The sequence below is a fragment of the Neopelma chrysocephalum genome, unplaced genomic scaffold, assembly GCF_003984885.1.
Source record: "Neopelma chrysocephalum unplaced genomic scaffold, ASM398488v2 Primary Assembly neopelma1_42, whole genome shotgun sequence".
Classification (NCBI taxonomy): domain Eukaryota; kingdom Metazoa; phylum Chordata; class Aves; order Passeriformes; family Pipridae; genus Neopelma; species Neopelma chrysocephalum.
In genome coordinates this window covers 1785500-1800055 of record NW_020897700.1, presented here as the reverse complement: position 1 = coordinate 1800055, position 14556 = coordinate 1785500, and the positions used below count along the sequence as shown (strand labels likewise).

Sequence of the window (14556 nt, the reverse complement as noted above, 5' to 3'; positions counted from 1 at the left end):
CCCATTTTCCATTTTTATTTGAACTAAGTATTTTGCCACAGCGTCATGAAATTCCTGTTACTGATTGTAGATTTTTGTCTTTTTGCTTCATCTACACATCAGGGATTTGGTTTCTCTGTATTATACCAAAGCTTAGCTACAGTTGCTTTTCACACATGCATTCATTTCCTGGAATTGGTAAAACGAGAGGTCATATTCTTTTGTGTTCATTAAATAGGGAGCCAGGGAGAAGGCTGAAACATTCTGTGGCTTGACAGGATAGCCCTCAGTCAGCTGGAAAGGTGGATACTGTGGAAAAATGTGCAATAGCAATCCAGGGTTCAAGCATGGGCAAAGAAGCATTTCTGAGGAGTTGTTCCTGGGTGCAGAGGAGGGTTAAAATGATTAAATGACACTCTGGAGGCCTTGTTTGATTGGACCTTTCCATTTTGCCTTCTGGTTCCTACACCGTGTTTAACTCTGCAGCTGTAAATATAATCTTTATATTTTTTATTTATAGTATGTAACTTCTAGGATTTATGAAATAATATATAACAGTGCATAATGTTACATTAGGCCAAGCTGATGGTCTGCAAAGTCAAACATGATATATATAGGACTGATTTTTGAAGAAGATAGAAACCATGCAGGTGGCAGTTGTGGACACAGATTGTGCTATACAGGTTGTATGCTAACTTGTAAAACTCTATTAGATACTCTCAGAGTGTATAATTTTCTGCAACACAAACACTTCAAAATAAATTGAACTCTCTGTACTGCATAAAGACAAATAGTCATCCAGCTATACTAAGGCTAAAAGCCTAGATGTGAAAGGAGTAATTGTCTTTATAGGTCCAGGATTGATAGCATTTTCTGGAGCTAGTTTTACATGAATATTGAGAGCAAATTACATATTAGTTTGTCACTTAGTGATAAAAATACATCCTGTCATGATGGAAATTTGCTCTGAAATTCTTAATCTAAAAAGCCAGAGGAGTAGTGAAATACAGTATAAAATAAATGTTTTTCTGATTTGTTTTCTAGACCATTCAAAGAAAGTTTGTATCTATAACAAATGATTCAGTCAGCTTTCTTGGTGAAAGTCTACAGCGCATTGGAACAAAATTCAGAAGTTCTCTGGAAGTGATGATGATGTGTTCAGAATGTCCAACAGTCTTTGTGGATGCAGAAACTGTAAGAATCTCAAACTTACGTGTTGGAATGTGTGCATAAAAAGTTTTATGTAACATACAAAATAGTTTTGTTAACATTGGGGAAAAAAAGAAACTCTTTATAATTGAAATCACAGAGGAATTAAAATGTTAAGTGGCCACTATGTATCATCAACATGTGAAAACACAGGTGAGAAATGCGTTTTCTCACAAAATAACCTCCAGCTGTAACAGTGAACAGTGAGGGAACTTACTGATAGTAGGTATCACTTAAATTCCCTTGTTATTTTTTGTCTTCCCTGCTTGTTCATGTTTATTCTATGTTGTCTGCACAGAAAAGAAGAAGGAAGACTACTTATCTAGCAGCAGTTTGCCTTTTTATATTGTGTTGTTTATGTGTATATTCAGTGATGCATGAGAAACATTCTTGCTACAAATATACAACGAAGACTTTGAATTGTTTGTTGCCATGCAAGTTGAAATCTTGGTTATAAAAAACATTTTCCAAGAAGTCAGCTCAATATTCAGCAACCATAAAAAAAAACTATGCTAGAATTATTAAGAAAAGAGACAGCAAAACAAGAAACATCATTGAGTTAATGTACCTATCCCCAATATACCTACATCTTGAATTTTTTGTCAAGTTCTGGTCCCCTGATCTCAGAGGAAATGCAATTGCACTGGAAAAGCTTCAAGAAAGATCACAAGGATTATAAAATATGTGGAATGACTTCTATCTAAGATATGAGTATGCAGGCTAGGATTTTTCAGCCCTTCAGAAGAGAAATCTGTGCATAGATGTCTTGATTATCATGGATAAGTGATAGAAATTATTTTATTGTTGTCTTAATTGATGTTAAGGTTAATCAAATTAAGCTTGCAATGACTTACAAAACATAAAGAACCAAGATTCTTCGTGTGGTACATAATCAAACTGTGAAATGCTGTCATTTTCTACAATGTCTGTTCATGTTTTCAAGAAGCAACTAAAGAAATTCATGAAAGAAATAGCCCTGGATAGATTTCCTGAATATGTAGAACAACACATTGACAAAGGCTAAGAAAGCATTCTGGGGTAGGTGGGTCACCACATGCTTGCCCTTCTCTAGGCAGCTGCCATTAGACATTGTCAGCTGCAGGGCTGAGGTAGATGGGTGTTTGGCCTTGACCCAGTGTGGGAGTCTTCTCCTGACCTGTTTTTTTACCTTGGTGCTAAGGGGCAACTCTTACGCTCTCACTTAAGAATATGAGGACTTAAAAAGCATAATACAGATAGTGTGTTTCAAGGGAACCGCATGTTAATGTCTTTTGTTTAACTTAGACCACTTTAAAGCAGTAGAAATTAACCAAATTAACCAAAAAAAAGAAATTTGTTTGGGATAAGAAGCCACAAGAAGAGTTACATTAGTGTCTATCTAGAACAGCATGTGTATTTTAAAAAATAAATAAGTAAATACGTATATAAAAATATAAATATTAAAAGGAATAAGGAATATAACATATATGCATATAAGTATATAGACTTGTGTGTTTGTGTACATGCATATGTATGCACATACACACAGTAGTGTTGTTACATTCACAAGTACTGTGTAAATAAATCTTTTCTTTCCAAATAATTTAATTGAATTGAACCTGCTTGTCAGATTACTTCTCACTGATAAAGTACAGAGCTCTTAATGTGTGCAGGGGATTACCAGTGTGAGGGAGGAAGCATCATATTAGAGGCGTGTTTATTACAGGAAGTGGCAGGAGAAGGATTAAGAAGAAAAACCTAAGTGAAAATAAAACTACAGGGAGAAATGTTGTGGAACAAAGCTGAGGCAGCAGCCCCTGAGGGAAAAAGGGATTTTGAAACCATGTTGAAAAAGGCAAAGTTATTAATGGTAGAAAATTCTTCAAATATCCAGCAGTTCTTGCTTTGACAGTTCTGGTTCCTATAGACTGAAGAAGCCTTTGCTGGTAGTATAGTTTGTATACTGAAAAGGGCAAGTAACCCTCAGTGGATGCTCCTTAGGTTGCTATAGGAGCACACGAACAGCAGTACCTTTTTTTCCTGCTACAGACTCTTTTACTTACACTAGTGGTGTGTAATGTAGCAAATGTTCTTTTTTATGAAAGATCTAAAAATCGCTTTGAAATCTCTTTCAGATGTTAACTAGGTACTGCTCTTCTTATTTTGGAATCAAAACTTTTTTCAATTATTTAACATATACAGTCATGTGTTAGTTCACTTACTCGAAGGTATCACAAATTATGTGTACCCAGTTAATTTAATTTGTTTTTCCAAATGTGGACTTGGGATTTCGTATTATATAGTTTAGATATTAACTATATATATTATAGTTAGATGTTCCATGGCTTCAGAAGTGATTGCTTTTATCTTCCAGCTACTGTCTTGTGGCCTGCTAGAAACATTGAAGTTCAGTGTTCTGGAGCTCCAAGAACACTTGGATACCTATAATGTCAAAAGAGAGGCAGCAGAACAGGTGAGTCTCTTACATTTCAAAACAAAAATATTAGAACCTACTTATCAAGAAATTGTTACAGGTCCTTATCTCTCAACACAGGTATCTAAAAGTAAACTGTGGGAAAACATTTCTGAAAATCCTGTTTCCTTTTCTCACTAGTATTCCATGTGTATAATCTGAACGTGAGGGTTTTTTCTTATGTGTAACTCATTTTTGTTGCACATATTTCTGAAACCGACTTTGAATATATAGCATTGCACTAACAGCGGGAAAAGTGCATTCATAATTTGGAAGTCCTCTTTTAAAAATATACAAATATTTTTAACATGAATATCAGTGAATAATGGTATTTCTTTCTTTAATAATGTTCTGGCTTATTTTATTAGACTAGAAGGGTAGGATTCACTTCCAGATACAGACATTTACAGATATCTATATGGGCATTAAGTGCCTTAACACCCATAGCATTTAAGGATCAGGTCAATACATTAAAAGGAATCAAGAAAGCAATGCTTTTTATCCTGATATAAACTTTTTGCTCGACTGAATAACTCCTTGGACTTCCTCTTATGACTGGATCTCCACTGACAGTAATGGGGACTTAAACAGCTATGTCATATGTAGATGCATAAATTTAGGGCTCATCTTACAGCTAGATCTCACTGAGGCTGATGTTTATGTCAGTTGTTTAGAATAATACAGTTTAGTTTTCAAGGTATATGTAGGTAGTTATATCCTTTTTCCCAAGAACCGCAAAGTTGAAAATTTCTGTAGCAAGGGTCTGTATATTTGTTTTTGTGAACATTAGTGTGAAGTTCAGAAAGTAAGATACTAACTGCAGAAAACTGAAATAGGTAAGATTTCTATTTCAAGAGCCAAAAGAAATCTATTATCAGTTTTGCAAATAGATGGAAAGAGAGAATATATGAGCTTTTGTTGTAGAGAGATGATGATTCCTGGGAAAACTGAACATGCTGAATTTTACTGATCTCAGCAGCCTGTGAGGCCATGACAACAGCTGTATAGGCAAGTTTAAATGATGCAAAACAGAACCAGAATTCAAGCTGTGATATCTTAGCAGAGCTGTATTTTGCAGCACGAGTGACTCCATGTTTCTTGATCATGCTGAGTTTATTAGGAAATTATGGCCTCTACCTTGCAAAGAGTGCTGACAGCTCATCTGTTGACTAGACTAGACATCCACTTTTTTGTGGAAAGGATCTTTAAAGAAACAGTTTCCTTGAAACCAGTGCTAAAGTATGCCACACTGCCCTGTTAGTGTAGATGAACTGTTTCTAGGATCCAGGCCAGCATTTCTGCTAAAGAGTTGCTGCATTTTTTGCCTTGTTCTGTGGTAATAACAATTTATTTGATCTAATATAGTGAGGTACATTTTGCCATGTAGGCTTAATCAGAAACAAAGTTCTCATCTAATGACTAACATTATTTTCCTTGATGTAATATTTAATGTCTGGCAATCTCCTATGCGTAATGCTGTCAGCATTCCTAAGAGAAAATAATGTATTTTATTCCTCATTTTAGAGAGCAGCACGGAGGCACAGAGAGGCTAATGATTTGCCCCACAGTCAGACATGAAGATTTGAGGCAGAGTAAAAAGGGACTCGTGTGTGTACTTAGAATGATGACTATACAAACATGGAGGAATTTTACATAAACTCTTCAGCCTTATTTATCATAGCAATAACAAATGGTATTGTTTGGTTGATTTGTCAAAGTATGATGAGTTAAATTACTTCCCTTTCAGATGGCCATGAATTCACTAAATGTATTTTTAGCTGATTTTGCACTCCTGTGTATCATATCGACATAAGAACTTCTTTGTATTTTATTTTACTAGGTAAACAAATATGGGTATCAGTTTGATGGCCTCTGTCATTATATCATAGTGAAGAAGTGTTGTTTTTCTGTAGTGGAGCTGTCAAAAGGGAGTCCAGTAACATGTTTCTTTGGTCAGCCTGTCTTCTGCCACAGGATTTGTGAGTGACTGGAGCAGGAAGAAGGTTCACAGGGTGAAAGGAATTGTTCTGAAATAACTGAGAATGTTTTGTCAGGGTTTTGTTTTTATTTAATAATTTATAAATAGAAAGCAGCAGTACTGCTGAAGAAGAAACTTTTAGTTTTGACCAATCCTCTCTGACTCTTGATAGAATGTCATTTAGATAATTTCGTGCATTATTTAACTGTTTATTGAGCATGTTGATTTAGAAGTAGTGACTAATTATCTCAGATAATTAATGTTTCTAAAACTTTTTTAGAAGTATTTCTTTAGCTGTTGGTCCTTATTTTTTTGGTGTGTCTATTATATAGCACATGCAGACTAAGACTCTTCCAAAGCTCCTTCTTAGATTTCATTGGGTTTTTTATTCTGTCCTCTTAAGCAGAGTATAGGGAGCGATTCAGCGAGAGTTTCTGAAGTAAAATCTGAATTTCTGTTGTTGCAGACAATTGTGCTATGTATCCTATTCAATCTGAAAGTATTAAGGCAAAATGCTTAATGAGCTTATTGCAGATCCTTGCTTTTTTCATAGAAACATGCAGAAAAATGATCAAACTAAGTGGTTTGGCTGCTATATAATAAAGTAAATATAAATTAACAGATAGTTAAATAAATGTAATTTGCATGTTAATCTGGTATCCTCTACAATCAACCACTGGAAAATTCTGTATGTTAACTTCTTTAATGAAAATTGTTGTTTTAAAGTTTAATAGATGATGTTTGTCTCTCTCGTGCTGTGTGGAGTACTAGCATTCACATGAATCAGATTGAAAAAGAAAGAGGCTTGGGCTGCAGTTGCTTGAAACTCTTACCTATGTACCAAGTTAAGACAGAAAGGTACCTATTGTACAGGGTATGGTTTAGCACATCTTTTTAGGGGTTATTCTGGCAAACCAGCCTGTGCTCTGATCAAGAGCAATCCCAGACTTCCCTGTGTTATGCTTTCAGCAACACTTCACCCTATATCTTTGTAGGAGATATATGGGGAAAACATAAATTAATGTAAAGCAAACATATAAAGAAGGTTATTTTGTCACACAATTTACTGCTGTTCCCAAAGAGAAAATTTAGGTCTTTCTACCGTGCTGAACTGATATTCTGTAAAAATTCTTAGCAAATTAATTTTGTGACCTTTTTGGAGCTATTCTGTTTTCTTGCAAGGGAACTGCTTTGACTTCATGTGTGTATTAGGGACAAGGATACTGAATCAGATAAATGTAATAAAAAATATAAAGTTATATGCCTATCATAGCATTCTAGCCACACTCTTTATTCAGACTGGTTTTAAGATTTATAAAAGATCTTAAAAGGGCAGTGTGTGAAAATAAATACTAACTTCCCAATTGCTGATGCTATTTGTTCCAGTGCAAACCTATTCCATCATTACTGATGGATGCTGTCTGATAAAGGTAAAACAAGATTTGCTGTGTATGTTGGTATCCATGTCACTAATTGAAACTGACACCATGGTGTTTAGAGAATTCCACTTCTCTTCTTGATAAGCACACAGGCCTAGTTAATTCACTAAGTAACCTTTATTAAATTGAGCAGATGGGAAATCACATTTTTCTTTTCCTTGCATCAGACAGAGGTTAGAAAAAGGTCACTAAGATTTCCTCTGAGACTCAAGATATCAAACACACACAGTATGCTAAATTATTTTTCCTTGGATATATAGAGCCTGTTCTTCATTTCAGAAGATATTTTGCACTTTATCTCAATATGATACATTCCCATTTCAGTAACACACAAATTACCTCATGCTTGCAGTTGTTTACAGTGTACAGAAAAATATGCTGGGCACTGTGTCAGTGAGGTGATCACGTTGTATTGTCCAAGAACATAGTTGACTCTCTAAATGCTTTATAGTAACACGATATTCATGTGAATGCCAGTACACATGGAGGTTAGTTTTTGATAAATTTGCATGACTGGGTAAAGGTAGAAGAGATTGCCCACTGAAATTAATAAACTTGTCTGCCCTGAGTGGAATCTGCAGGTTCACATTGTGTAATGCAAGAATACTTCATTTCCTTGGCTTGTATGAACTGGAGGTGATGCTAAACTCGCATTGAGCATTTGGGTTTTTTCTTTCCATCCAGTAAACCTGCACTTGCATCTACTTACCCAGGAGAGCTCTATTTCCTTCCGTTTCTAAAGCAGTCAGAAGACATAGAACAGGCTTACTCTCTAATGTGAATTAGTGCTATGTTTTAAATGCTGATAGATTGTGTTGGGGTAAACCTTGTGCAGCAAGTAAAGAGAAAATATGATCTCATGTAATAAAAGGGATGTTTCTGCCTCCACCCTCCCACACGTCTCACTGCAACAGTATCCAAAGGTGGGGTTTGTCTTTATGCTGAAGTGTACTATCTCCATCTTGGATAAGGAAGGAAATTTACAACAGAAGGGACACAATAAAAAATACAAGTGATAGAGTGGATATCATTACTGCAAACAGCATTGGTAAACAATTGATTTCATATCACAATTTTTCACATAATCCAAGAATGTGCAAGACTTGATGAAATGTCTTACACGGTTTTAGCACAGTCTTCAGTTTGCTCTGTTTCAGAAGATGTTTAATCTTGATTATATTTATTTTGCAGTGGCTAGAAGATTGCAAAAGAACATTTGGTACTGATGATGGCATTCATGGCACTAACACAGATGCCCAGGTAGGTGTATGTCATTTGTGAGTCTCAGGATATGAGATTAAAAAAACATCATTATTGCACAAAATTTCCAATATTTGTAGAAAGATTAAAAATGCATGAAAAGCTTTTCATTTCAGTTATCATCCTATCTTTTGGAAACTTAGAGTCTTATGAAGTGGTAGTCTAATAAAAACAGGTCTTTTTAATAAAAGTTGACAACCTTGGGTTCTAGACTTAATAACACTGAGTAGATAAGCAAACTAGATACCATCTGTGTACTAGCAAGTTTGCTTTTCTGCTGCTGTTTCTAGAAGGAAAAAAGATTAGCATTCTAATTATATGCTCAGATAAACAGTCTACCCAAAAACCTCTACAGAATTTAATATAATTAGTAATATATAAATACATAAGACCTTTCTGGAGCCATTATTAGGGTGAAAAGGAACAGGGAGTAAAGTAAGAGTATGGCAAAAAGCTCACGAAACACTTCTCAAGATATCATCTAACAACAGGTGCAGTAACCTATTAATACTAGTTGAATATTTTCTATGTATTTGCATGGCAGTCATCCATATTACTAATTGCTATGGTAAGTGATGGCTTTTCCCCAAGTGGACTAGGACTGGGTTTTTTTAAATATAGAATAGCTGCATAATATTGACACTGTTGGTAAAAAAGCAAATCCAAAAACTGACATTAGTAGGTACAAGGAATCTGCCATCTGAAGTCCTGTAATAAGAACAGTGAATGATGTAAGAAAGTAGAATTGCAGGTACCAGATCAACTTATCTTTTGCAAAAATCCCAAATCCAAGCTGAGAAAGGAGGAATTTTATTTATTTTATTCAACTTAACTCTATTCATGAATGCACCTGGTCATGTTTCTGCTGCTGAAAATATAGTCTTCAACAACAGAAATGTCTGTGGTGTCCTTGGACTATTTCTTCTTTTATACAGTTTTCTTTTGCTGTCATATATATATATGTTTGGGTTTTTTAAATTTAATCAAAAAATGCACCTGAATTTTTAGAATAGCGAAACATGTGATAATATGCTGTTGATTTTTTTATTGCATTGAAGTTGCACATTTAAAAAAGAAATCACGCATATAAGCATAGGTAATGCAAAACCAGCAAAATAATTTGCTACCATTTGCGAGGATTTTTGTCTTGCCTATGAACACACAGTATTAGTGCATTTTACAATTGGTTTAAATCTTCGTATAGACAGGTACGTGTTTAGAAATAGGAAGCAACATTTATTATTACAATACAGTAAATGTTCTATATATTAATTAAAAAAGCAGCATTTATATATTTCAGTCCATATTTACAATGTTGTTTATATACACCAAGAAACTGTTATAACATTTACCGTAAAGGTAAATGTTACTGTTCCCACTGTATAGCTAGGGAAACTAAGAAATGGAAGAAAAGCAACATGCAGGCTTTCAAATAGCTTGTACAGAGAAAATCCAGGATTCTAAGTGAGGCAGTTTTGCTTGTTCTTCCCAGTTTCTGCAGGGTTTGAAGATAGCTTCTGAAAAAGAGTTTGTGACCATTCACACTGATTATTTTTGGGGACCTGTTTTCATTTTGGTTTTCAATCCAAGCCTGCGGGGCATGCTGGTAATTCTTTATCTGCTGCTTGTACTCGCAGATTCAGTTAAAATCATTTTAATATATAGTGTCCATTGAGAAGGCAGAGTCCTCTTATCCTGCTTCATAAATACACACTATTTACAGAAGTTCTAAATTTGCTCAGGAGAACAGATATTTTCATTCACTAACACAAATAAGATTTTCGTACTGATTTTTAGCACTGTGGTTCATACAGCTAAGAAATAGTGAGATTAATTCTGTTCTGGGTTGTGCATTGCCAGCAGACTTGCAAGTAAATCTAATTATTCAGTTCTTGCTATTAGTACACACAAGCCTGAAAGAATGCACCTGGACTCTGGCTAGACTGTTTCTACAGGACAGGCAGGTAGAAAAATCAGATTATTTCTCAAGTAAGCATGTATGTGAAAAACACTGAAGCAGCACAAAGGCATTTTTAAAAGAAAACCTCTCTTGAATTTTTAAAAGGTTGCTATCAAGGTGTTGGGGGAAAGAGATTAATTATGGCTTACAGTAATAATGAGACTTGGCTTTAAGAACACTGGAACTTAATGACTAAAATTATTAAATAGTCAACCCTGCCATTTCTCAAATGTGATTCTCTGTGCTTCATTAAAGTTAGTCATCAAATTCATGTTGACTTCAGCTGTTCAAAATCTTCACAGTGTTCTGTGCATCAGAAGTTTTTGCTTATATAATAATTGTGCTGTGTATATTATAGCACAGAGTGCAGAACAAAAACATGCAATGTAACACAAACATGCAATGTTACAGTCTTTTTATAGCCTGTTCATCACATAGTATATAATTTATTATACACATCATGTACAATCATGTGCTTAGTAAAGCTCAACTGCTTCTTTTGCATCTTCATATGTTTCACTCTCAGCCACACGGTGTGGGTCCAGTGGGGCTGTCCTGTGCAGGGCAAGGAGTTGGACTTCCATGATTCTTGTGGGTTCCTTCCAAATCACGATATTCTGTCAATTGGTTTGCTATTACCACTGTATGCGCTTAAATGCCATCAACACACTTAGTGCTATACAAAGCACAGAAGTGAAGTTCATGGCCCTAAGTCTGACAAATATATTTTCTGATGATTTTCCCTCTTTCCCAAACGTTTTTCTGAAATAGCTTTTAAAAACCAAGTGCAATTACATCACAGAAATCTCTCAGAGATGTTGAGAACTGAGTTTAGCAAAGCCAGGAATTTTCTAAACTGAATTCAGAATCTAAATTAACATTACATTTCAAATTTTGAAAGGCATTATTTGTGCTTAAACTCTAGTGGTACAGAACAAGTAAGAAGCATTGTACAGATGTCCAGATCAAAATGTCTTTGATTTTGATTACCTTAAATTTGTGACCTTTCAGACTACACAATGTATAAAGACCCAGGTTATGTGTTACTTGTGCTGTGGGACATCAAAGCCAATGCTATCTATCTTTAATTATAGCAGCAAGTAGTTTCATCTCAAATTCAGTCTGTTAACTTTTCACATTCAGGGTGTATTTGGAGCATGTTACTTGTATTTCTTCCTCCATTTTACCTGGGACATCTTTTACCCTAATTAAAATTATTTCTTACACTAATTCTTGCTCTTTTTTCTTTCTTTGTATTTTTGTGACCTGCTCATCTTCTTGCTTAGCAAATGGAAATTCTAGCAGTAAGTGATGGTTCTTGATTTATCAAATACGTAATCATGCCAGTCACCAAACTGTCTCCATCTGTCTCGTCCATTTGTGAAATAATGGTGTCTTGTCATAGACTATTACAGAAATGCTGTGTGCTTGAATTTTGCATCATCTAACCCATTGAACTGTTGGTCCTTTGTAGATAATAGGATCCTGTAGATAGTAGAACATTATAAAGATTATTCCATCAGCAGTAGCTTTTATGTCTGTATGTAAAGCAGTATTAACACTGTCTGCACTTTTGACTAGTGTTTTAGATGCATAAAAATGGAACTAAGACAGTGTATAAGTTAATGCTGCTATTTCATTTCCTTAAGAATATATGACATGATATTTTCTAAAATAGAATAAAGGCTATCTTTTATGAAGGAAACATTATTCTTGCCTCCAGGAATGGAATTATTCTCCCCTTATTCGTCAGGCAGTGTAAGCTAAGGGCCAGGTTATATACCGTGCTTACAATACAAATACTCATGGTTATGAAAGACTCCATACTTACAGACCACAACTGCTTCTTATGGATATTAGATTTTGAATTTAAAACAGTAAAATATCAATAATAAAAGTGATCTATGAAACACTGTCTTGTTTTCAAGACATGAAATCTTGAAATGATCCAGACATTTCAAAATGCCTTTTGAATCACTTCACATCCCACCCCACGCCCCTTCTTGGAAATGCAACTTACTAAAATGTAAACCTTAAATCTGTGTGAGAGGGGCTACCTGTAAATCTAGAACTCAATGAAGAAGCTTTCATCTGCTTTTCATTAGCTTCTTGCTATGTTAGCTTCAACATATTTTTGGCATTTTCTTTAGTAACCAAGTAACTACTCCTAATTTTGCCCATTCTATACTGAAGAAGTTGTGACTTATTGTTTCTTGTATTGGATAGTAGAAGTTTTTCACTTCCTCAGTATAACAATGTTGCTTACTTTTGTAGGAGCTGGAGTTGTGTCGGAGGCTATACAAGTTGCATTTTCAGTTGCTGCTTCTGTTCCAAGCCTATTGCAAACTCATCAGTCAAGTAAAAACAATCAAAAAAGAAGCAGAGGTAATGAAAATCATGCCATTTAGCTTGTAATTGTTGACATTTTAAAGTCAAACAATTTAAAATACACTTGGATAACATTTTCATCAGTGGGACATCTTTTTAGAAACTAGAGAAGGGTACCAGCTGTTTTATAGCCAGTTATTAAGAGATTTAAGTAGACCTTATAAGAACTTTCTGAGATGTTCAATTATCTGTGTTGATTTTTCTACATCTTCAAAGCTCTTAAAAAACAGGAATGCGGGGAGTCCAGTGATGAGGACTTTAAATATTTCAGTAGTGCTCCTGGTGTATTCTAATCAAGCTACAATCAAGGCTTATCAACTGCACTCAACAGCGTTCTGTGATGAAGCCCCTTTCCATCATCCTGGTGTTTCCTATTGCAAACACCATCACTTGCTACCAACTGATTTATTTAACTGTGTCACTGCAGCCACCATGCAATTGTTCTGCAACCTTAGTTCCCATCCCAAGCACAGTTAGTAGCACATTCTAGATGTTTTATGCCTGATTTTTAGTTGTAGTGACTTCAGAAGTAAAAGGTGTCCTTCAGTTGTGCATGTGGTATGTACGTGAACTTAATTGAGTTAATCTGTGTGCATTATGCTATTAATAATATCTTCTGAAAGTTCTCCCCTGGGTCTGGAATGCAGTAAACAGAGGTAGCAGGAAAAAAAATAGGCTGGGTCTTACTTGATAGAGTAGGGAGTAAAATGAAAAAGCTGGTTGAAAGTCTTTGGCTTATGAGTAGCTTTGGAAAAAAAAAAAGTATGTTCCTCACTTGTATTTTCAGATTTTTGTAGAGGCTGCAAATAAGTTTGTTTCTGTGTGAAGAATGTTGTGGAAGGTTGGCATCACATCAGTCCCACTTCTTGCCTAAGTTAGTCAGATGCAGAATCATGTTCTGAGAGATGCCCTTGTGTTTTACTCATGCATTGGCGCTAAAGCCAAAGATAGTATTATTATATATACAGGCTGTATTACAGTTCCTTTGCTGGGTTACCAGTCTTCTTGATTTTTTCTCCATATTTAAGCTGTCCTTGTAGTAACGCCATTGCTATACTTTTCTGTAGTGTTTAACTTTTCTTGTCAGTTTGTTATTAAGTAATGTAAGGGAAAAGAAATGTGTTTTTTGAAATAAATTTTAAAAGAACTAGGAAGGAAACTTCATCAGGGGAAAGCCCAAATACCTGACATGGACGCTTGGGCCATTACATTAAATTAACTGTATACTTGAACAACTGCAGCAAATATTTGGGTGTACTTTTTCTGTTTCTCATTTATTATTGTAAAGAGAGGGGGGGAAATGTAAATCTGATCTGCTGAAAATTAAATTGGCTGAAAATACGTTTAAACAAGAAAAGGTAACTTATACTTGTTTTAGGTCATAAACATGTCTGAAGAACTTGCTCTTTTGGAGAGCTGTCTTAAAGAGGCTGAGGCTGCGTCTGACAGTGGTATTGAAGAAGTTGAAATTGCAGAGGCTTCCCAAGCTAGCACAGAAACAGCTATTCACTCTCTCATTGAAACCCTGAGAAACAAGGAGTTTGTGTCAGCTGTAGCACAGGTCAAGGCTTTCAGGTAAGTGCTTAAGGATTGCTTTCAGATGCTTCTTAGTGGACCTTTTTACATTAAAAACAGGGATACGCACTATTCCAGGTATTTCTCAGCTCTTGCTGGATGTCCTTTTTGAAGAGGACAAGCACTGTTGTTTCATTAAAGCTCTTGCAATTAAAAAAAAAGCAATACTAGTAGTACTTGTTCTTTAAACATGATACAGTTAATTATCAGGACTCTATGGAAGAAACATTTCTCTTGCATTTTCCGATGTCTTCTGTTCAAGTGTCTGTTTAAAGAATAAGAATATGTAAACATTTAATTTTTTTAATGTTTAAAT

The 14556-nt window shown here is 35.1% G+C and overlaps 1 protein-coding gene across 13 annotated transcripts in view; it reads left to right on the top strand.

Moving 5' to 3' along the window:
* Positions 1-14556, top strand: part of FRYL (FRY like transcription coactivator) — a 163882-nt gene that overhangs the window by 147358 nt on the left and 1968 nt on the right. For 10 of the 13 annotated variants that reach the window (XM_027676348.1, XM_027676349.1, XM_027676350.1 and 7 more), the window contains 6 exons: positions 1024-1173; positions 3542-3640; positions 8249-8317; positions 11564-11581; positions 12552-12662; positions 14044-14240. In XM_027676348.1, the coding sequence (XP_027532149.1) occupies positions 1024-1173; positions 3542-3640; positions 8249-8317; positions 11564-11581; positions 12552-12662; positions 14044-14240 (644 nt within the window). The remainder of the gene's footprint in view (positions 1-1023; positions 1174-3541; positions 3641-8248; positions 8318-11563; positions 11582-12551; positions 12663-14043; positions 14241-14556) is intronic. The other 3 variants (XM_027676345.1, XM_027676351.1, XM_027676342.1) reach the window with 1 other exon arrangement.